The following is an 8,808-nucleotide window of genomic DNA, read 5'->3' on the forward strand; positions in this document are numbered from 1 at the left end:
AGTTTAACAGCTTTGTTAAACAAAAAAAAGTTTATTAATATTTTTTATAAACTTGTACTAACACATAAAGCACACATTGAATAGTGTGAGTTCTGTGTTAAATTTCAATTCATGAGGCCATCGTAGTGTTGGTAATGTGTTCCGCAGAGATCTGGTCACACGACACATAGCTTGCGTTCGTGCTTTTGTCTATTTTATCTATGCCTCTACATAAACATGCCACTAATTATGCAAACCACCAAGGATGTCTTTTGTTCTTTTATCAGATCATGCAGGAAATGACATTTACTGCACATTTTGTTTGCCAACAAGCTTCTAAAAACCAGCAGGTATAAAACAATTATATTTACTACTAGGAGAGTTTTAATCGAAAGCAGAGCTTTCGCAGATCTTCTGTTCTCTGCTTTAACTTTTTACAAGCTTTAAGGCAAAGCTGAAAATGCAATTTGTCTAAAAGAAAATAACATGTTTTCGAAAGCCAAACAAGTAGCCTAATGTGTAGACTATTTTAGTTTATCCATTTGTTTTCTTTATTTTTGCTATACTTGACATGTTTTTTTCATGATTTTAAAGTTGTTCTCTTTCTAAAACTATTCAGTTGTTGTATCAAATACAGTGGCAACAGGAGGCTTTATAAGAAGAAAAACTAAATAAAAATAAGCCACAAATTAATTTACTTGGCAGTGAAAAGGGGTGTTACATTTTAAAGACTATATTTCAAGCATTTGTGAATAATCTTCAAAGTATGGCTTTAAAGGCATGCTGCTAACTTCTATTCTATGTGAATAGAAAATACATTTAACGTAGCTATAATTAAAATGTTATCGCACGGTACAGGATCAAATATTCAGTTAGTGTCGATCTTGGACTTAAAAGTGTATTTTCCTGTGAGAGAATCAGAATAAAACAAAATGTTTCATCAGCGATCAGGAAAGTAATGGTGTCAGCTGAATGAGGGTGAAAATATCAATCAAGCAATCAGTCACGCTGGCCTGATCTCGCTTACAGCTGTAGATCATTCCAAAGTGGCTTGGCAACAAACCTTAGTGCAGCTAAGTGTAAAACAATAACCACACAGTTGCACATCATGACCATCCAACGTTAAGGAAACAAAGATCAACTTCTCAAAGTAACATGCTGTTGTGAGCTTGTAAAAGGATGTATATCAAACACAAACTAGGTTGTGCATGACAAGCATTTTGAGTCTCTGTATAACATGTATTTATTTTGTAGTGCATACTTATTTATATTTAGGTTACATTAAAATGCATGGCAACGTTATTTGACTTTTATTTATTTATACGTCAGTAGCTCACTCTGGTTACATAGACAGTTTCGATGAAAGATTACCACGTCCTGCTGGCATATTAGTTATTGTTTTGGCCGTTTACACCTTTTTTTTCCTCAATTTGTTAGGAAATAAAGCCTTTCACGTTTATTTTTAATAGCAGAGGAAGTACAACACTGCGCATGCGCAGCAGGGGTTAAAACAAGGAAGCGGCTAACGGCTATTAGCATCTCCCAGCGAAACAATGAAGAAAGGTCCAAGATCCAGTGGAAAAAGAAAAACACAAAAAAATATGATTCCAAGAGGTAAAAGGCTGGAATGTCGCAGGGAATACAGTATGACAGTTGGTGGTCACTGAAGCGAACACTAAAACCGCTGATTGCTCAGATGTGACACAGAGTTGATTGATTTGAGTAAATTTTCTTTTATGAGGCTCTTAAAGTTGCTGTTAGATCGTGTATTTTATTAATAACGGTTGGTCTTGGATCACGCCGAGCTGATGCTGTAAGGCTTACTGTAAGGCATTTCAGAGGGTCAGGCTCGGTCCGGCATTATTTAATATATAATATTCATTATATAATATGCAAACTTGCAATATGATAGTTCTTCAATACTACTGCTAGATTTCGCCACATCTGTTCATATCTGTTCATCGTGCCCAGTGCTGGGGCTATTTTTATCCACAAAAAGGACCACCAAAACATTATCAGGATGGAGGCTTGCTGTATATAACTTTAATTCATCATGATCACGTTTTTTTTTTTTGATAAGCATATAACGTAGCTATATACCTTTTTAAATATATTGCATTTATTTCATATATTCTGTTGTGAGTCCTAAAAGTGAATACTGTATGCAGGTGCAGATTAAATCGTAGGCTAATAATAAAATGTTATAACATGAAGCTTTTTCTTTCCCTTTGTTTCTTCCCCTATCACACATCTGAAAGACAATGTGGTGTACTTCTAATTTTGTACAACTGAAAGTGTTAGCGGAAAAAATGCCTTACATGTTCCTGTTTATGAGGCCTCCGCCTCCATGACCCGTATAATAACAAAACAAAGATCTCAAGTTTAGTTTGAACAAAAACATTTAAGATTTTATATAAATCTAAAATTGGTTTTATAAATATAAAGTACTCGAGGCATTTTGTCCCTTTGACTGTGCTGGCAACAAACAAGAAAAAGCAAAGAAAACGAAACAGACACTGGACTTTCCCATAAGGTAATTTGTCAGCGGTTGCTTATTCAAGATATTAGCGCTTTTGTTCTGCCGCTACTTGCCTGTAGTTGACCACTAGCATAAGGGTCCATTACAACAACTACAAAACTGAAGTGTGGAAAAGTAGATAGTCTGTATAGATATCTCCCATATTTTATTTCTTTATTGTGTCTATTGAATTTCAGCAATGCATGTTTTTCTGTCTGGTTGTTTTCAGTGTAAACAGAAACCTAGTGTAGCATTTCCTTGTTTACAAAGTGTGTTGTTCCATTAGGCATTTTCTGGTATGAGTGGAATAATGAGAGTTACAGCTTTCTGATTCTTTCCCCTGGCCCTGTATTCTTGCTAAACCTTTTGAATGTCTTTCTTCATAACAGCATGAGGGTATTTTGTAGCTTTTGTGGCCATAAAATATATCCTTTCCAGGGGCCCGTTCTTCGTATGTCGCTTAAAACATCCAAGATCAAATGAGACATCCGAGATGATTTCATCCGGCTAATAATGATCCGGCTAACTGGGTTTTTCAAACACACCTGTTGTTTATGATTAGTATGGCTGGATTGAGTCATCTGAGATAACTGCGCATTCGTGCGTCGCTTTAAAAAGGGAAATGTGTTGATATTAAAACAATGATCAGCAGCTCTGCTATTGGCTGTTCAGTATGGCCAAAGAACGCCCACAGATTTTCTCCTAAGCAGAACAAGAGCTTTTAATGGAAGGTTATTCTATTACTTTCTACAGTATGTATTTTTGCTTTTTAATAATTTCATATTTACTTTGTTCTTTTATGTCAGAGCCTCCACGGGAACCACAAAATGGTAGCCTTTAATTATTATACTGTATTTTAAAACAGCAACTTCCTCTCTTTTTTTTTTTTTTTTAAAAAGCCACTGTTAAATGATGTTTGTCTGTTTATAACAGCCACCAAGAAAAAGCCTGAAAAAAAAAACAGGTTATTTTTACTTTTGTTGCATGAGGCATGTTTCACCCTTTCTTTTTCTTTCACAAAATGACACAGGGTGCCATCCGTTCCCTATATAAACGGCATCTTCAACAAAAAAATTTGTATTTTCACCTGAAAAAACACAAATTAAGAGGAGAAATTGAACTCCACAACTTGAAAAAGAGAAAAACTGCCCTAGAGATCAAGTTGATTCAAAAGGACGTTCAGAGTAAGTTCTAATACACCATTTGACAGTAGTATTGCTGACTTTACATAACTATCTCTTATTGCAGGCAAAAGATGACTTGCTGTCTTTTCTTTATAAATAATTGTTTAAATAAAACGACAGGAACTAAGCATTATTTGTTTCGTCTTTTATTAAACATTAAAAAATGGTGTTCCACAATTCTGTACCGTCCTCTGCCACTAGGTGGTCCAAATGCACTGGCTGGACAGACTTCCCTATCTCCTCCGCTTATAAAGCTGCGATCTAATCCTATTGGCATGAAATAAGCCTGGTCGCGAGCAGGTTTAAGCTGGCGCACATGTTGCTATGACAACAAGTCCAGGATGAGTTTCAAAGAACTGAACAATCCAAGATCATGCCAAATCGTCAACAATCAAATCCAGCTAACTGAGTTAGCGACGTACGAAGAACGGGCCCTTGGTGGTGACTTTTGTTTTGTTTTGACTATACCTGTCAAAAAAACTACTGTCACATTTTTCTTGTCACTAGCATTACCTCACTGCAGTCCTAACAATATTGCTGTGACTTCTGTTGTGTAGGCCACTAAATGGTCACTTGTTCTGTTTTGTTCTTTTATATCGTGTTGCAGAATTAAGGAACCATCCTCACTACGTGCTCTTTAAGGAGCCCAAAACCGTAAATATAAAAAGAGAGTTCAAAATAATGTTGACTAACTTGAGCCTGGTTTGGATGTTAGTAATTTTAAAAGTATGTTAGAGTTAAATCTACCTTTGGTTGTGTGGGTTTCCCAAAAAATACATGTCTGATACTTTGTGCTTTTGGCTTCCTTATCCATCTAATACTGTAACATGTGCGCTTACAGCCGGTGGCAAAACAGATTGAGCTGGATTTCCTTCACTACATCTAAGTAAATCCACCTATTATTTTATCTGATGTACAGAAGCGTTTCTCGAAAATGAAAACGGGTCTTTTTTCAACCATTAGGAAGAATCTGTGCTCCAAGAAACCATACAAATTATAAAATCTCCCTGCAAGTTATATCAGATTTTTTTAAGATTTAGCAGATTTTGTAATGTAGAACTGCGTTTGGGTCCATACATCAATCCTGTTCCCAGATTTATTCCTTCGTGGTAGTGTACACAAAGGTCAGCAGTCCATCACAGGGCAAAACAGAGATCCACAGGACAAACAACCATGCAGACACACAATCAGACATTTGGCAAATTCAAAGTCCCCAATAAACCCAAAATGCATGTCTTTCAACTTTGCGAGGAAGCTAGAGAAGTCATACATTCACAGGTGGAAGAACATGCAAGCTCCATTCAGAAAGGCCGGGAATTGAACCTAGGACTTTCTTTTCTCGCTCCATTAGATCAGTGCTGACGCTCGTTCTTCCATGCAGCACGGGTTCTCTCTGTGCCATGGATCTTGGAGTCTTGGAGACTCAGTAGTACGGGACTTGGTAGTTTTTCTATGTACATTATGTTCCTGCCTCGAAGTATAACTCAATCTATATGATTCCTTCCGCTAAGCTTCCCGCAAAATAACAAAATTAGCTGATCTTTCTCTTCTCAGTTTGATCATTGCTTTGTTTTTAAAGATCTGTTTAAACCGGTAAAGCAGAGCACGTTCAGCGCACTCTGGATTCGAGGCCATAAAGATGACATGACAAATGGGGATGTTGATCTTTTTTCTGAATACTCTTGTATTTATGTTTGTCCTGCAATGAAATCCTAGGCTCAATCCGAATACCCTTATAGAACAAGGACTCTTCAGCCAAAGTGGAAGTGTGTCAGCGGTCGCCATGATAAGTGCTGTCTAAATAGTGCAGTCCGTACGGAAGGAGGCAGGAAAAGTAGCCTGTACGCTACCTCCTGCTGCTAGTTTTGGCATCATCCATGTGCGTTTCCGTCACGTAATGACGTCAAAGTTAAAGGCTGTCCGAATTCAGCGCAACAGTCTGAATCTCCTTTCCTTCCTACAATAGTTGTTGCTGTTGACCACATGAAAGGTCAAGAAACAGGAGCTAGGGACAGGAGCTAGAAGCTATTATTAAGAGTATTTGGATGGAGCCCTATTTTTACAACCCCCTCCAAACTTTTTAAAGATAGATCATTTATGAACTCACTATACTTTCATTTGCCAGCACATGCGAAAAGCAGACCAGATTTTTAAGGGTTGGGAGCCAAACCTACTTTATCAGATCTTGTTTGTGTCAATGTCCTGTACTTAGCTCTCATATCTTTTTTCCTCTGGTGTCTTTATAGTGCACACCTTACACAAAGCTGTTCATTTGTCCATCACAAACATTTACTTCAGTTTATCTATATAGTGTCACCTCAATGCACTTTACAAAGTTAATTATTTCAAATCATACAGACAGATTGGTTGAAACTGTTCTATCTAAGGAAACATAGCAGATTGCATCGAGTATTTGACTTGTAACATTGACTCCTCCTGGATGAGCATTTAGCCACAGTGGAAAGTCACTTGAATTGGCATGCATCCAGAAAACGAGGATAAATTGAAAACACATAAGAGCCTTAGCAATCAGTGTCACGAACACTGTTCCCTGAACAACATCCCTCCCTTGCAGGTAAGCCTCAACTAGGACTGCGTTAAAACAATCGATTTTCCGATTCGATTCTCAAATTAATTCCTAAAGATCGACTCAGATAACCAAAGATCGATTTTAAAAAATGCGTTTTCCATTGTGAACTTAAATGTGTAAGCCGGCATTACCAGTTCACACTCCACTCTGGGAGGTGAATTTTTAATGTTATATTTTTAATAATGCACCAGGTTAGTTTCCAAATAGCAGCTTTAGATATCTCTGGCAGCCTCTGCTTTCTACCCTGGATCTGTTTGGGTATTCTGCCCCACAGCATGTTTGTGAAAGCAATCGTCTCAACATCAAAGGAGAGGGTTTGATCCTGACAGCCGCCGTTACGTTATTACTTTGCTGTTAAATGTTAATATAATACTAGTATCGCTATGTTGCATAACCACACAGTCATGTAATTCAGGTTACAGCAAAACGGATGTTTTAATACCAGCAAAACAATTTGAGATCAGACCGAATCAGATAAAAAAGAATCGATTCTAAATCTTGAGATGAATAAAAAAATAATAATTTGCAGCTCTAGTGGCTCGCTTTTTATGAAAGTAGGCTGACAGGAAGGGGGGGTGGAAGAGACATGCAGCAAAAGACCGCGGGTCGGATTTGAACCTGGGTGAACCGCATCGAGGACTAAGGCCTCCGTATTTGGGTCGCGCTACCCGCTGCACCACGAGCGCGCACCGAGATGAATCGATTCCTGAAATATGAATCGACACACAGCTCTAGCCTAAACTATATAATAACTAACATGCTCCCCCACAGTTTACCTAAAGAACTGTTTGAATTGCGTTGCTATTGCAGTCAATGTTAGACCTGATTCAGATTTTCTGTCAGGTGTTTAGACAATTCCATGCTTTTAAATAATTTTTGTGTCGTAAATCATTATATTTCTGGACTTTTTAACTTCAGCTGTATCAAAATCAGAATTGCTGTTTAATCACAGGAAAAGCTTTCATTTGTTTTTCTTTCACAAATAGTGGTAGTTCAAAATCTAGATGTTTTTAATATGATCCATTAATAACCATTCTAAAATTTGACCAGCATCCAGATCATCATTCGTTATGTGAACTGTTTCGTTTCATTCCATGCTTTGTACCTTTTTCTTATTTATTATTCATGTGTTACAATAAAGCCTCTGTTTTGTCTCCACTTCAGAGTTTCAAAGACGATGAAAATCAAGACAAGGATTGTCATCGTTGTTGGAGCTCTTTGCCTGTTGGTCTTCGTTTTCTATAAGGAGCCACAAACAACCGTTTCCTCTCTCAAGCCCTCCAGAGAGAAAAGCGAGCAAACAGAGCCACCCATCAAAAACAACTCTTATACACACTCCTGGCAAAAATGCCAGATAAACGTGACCGCTTCAAACGTCACAGGCTTCTCAGATCTTCCTCAGACAATCAAAGACTTCCTCTACTACCGTCACTGTCGGCATTTCCCCTTGCTGCTGGACCTCCCCGATAAATGCGGAGGAGCTGAGAAGTCTGGAGATGTTTTCCTCCTGCTGGTCATCAAGAGCTCCCCGGCCAACTACGAACGGCGGGAGGTGCTGCGGAAAACCTGGGCTGCAGAGCGGCTACACAGAGGCGTGTGGATTCGAAGGATTTTCATCTCCGGAGTGTCGGGTGACGGTTACGATGAAGAAAGACTGAACAATCTCCTCAAGCTTGAGCAACAGGAATACAGAGACATCCTCCAGTGGGACTTCAACGACACGTTTTATAACCTCACATTGAAGCAAATACTCTTCCTGGAATGGATGGAGAGAAACTGTCCAAACGCTCGCTTCCTCTTTAACGGCGACGACGACGTGTTCGCCCACACGAGCAACATGGTCGTGTATCTCCAAAGCCTCGAGCAGAATGACGGGGGCCGTCATCTCTTCACCGGTCACCTGATCATGAACGTGGGGCCCATCAGAGCACCGGGGAGCAAATATTTTATCCCAGTTCAGGTGCAGGAATCAAACTCATACCCTCCGTACTGCGGTGGAGGGGGCTTCCTTCTGTCAGGGTACACAGCAGGGATCATATACCGCATGTCCAAATCCATACCGATTCTTCCCATCGACGATGTTTACATGGGGATGTGTTTGGCCAAAGCCGGACTTGACCCCACCTCACACATGGGTGTGAAGACCGCGGGGCTACACATTCCCTCCCGCAAGGTAGATGGATACAGTCCGTGCTTCTATAAAGAAATGTTGCTGGTGCACAGATTTCTCCCAGGTTCCATTTTCCTCATGTGGAACAGAATACAGAACCCAAATCTAATATGTGGCTCCTCAGGAAAGGCCCAATAGAACTGAACAATATCTTGTGCACCAGCTCAAATGACCATGCAAATGTATATATAAATTTGCATGGACACATTGCACTGGCTTTGACTAATGCATTTTTTTTTATTTACTTGTGTCAGGTGGACTTAAAACATTGTCTTTGTTTTGAACCCGAAGAATGTAATTTCAGTTAATCGTTTGGGTTCTGGACAAGTTTTTTTTTATGAACTGCTTTGCTGAGTTGGTTCTGTTA

General features: G+C 38.9%; 1 protein-coding gene across 1 annotated transcript; it reads left to right on the plus strand.

The window, feature by feature from the left end:
* Window positions 1–7,442: 7,442 nt before the first annotated feature.
* On the plus strand, window positions 7,443–8,808 carry LOC105939993 (N-acetyllactosaminide beta-1,3-N-acetylglucosaminyltransferase 3; the record flags this gene model as incomplete). The annotated part of the gene is given in 1 exon segment (XM_036141035.1): window positions 7,443–8,808. A coding segment is annotated over 1 exon segment (1,131 nt). The 3' UTR covers window positions 8,580–8,808.

The sequence above is a fragment of the Fundulus heteroclitus genome, chromosome 9, assembly GCF_011125445.2.
Source record: "Fundulus heteroclitus isolate FHET01 chromosome 9, MU-UCD_Fhet_4.1, whole genome shotgun sequence".
In the NCBI taxonomy this organism is placed as follows: Eukaryota; Metazoa; Chordata; class Actinopteri; order Cyprinodontiformes; family Fundulidae; genus Fundulus; species Fundulus heteroclitus.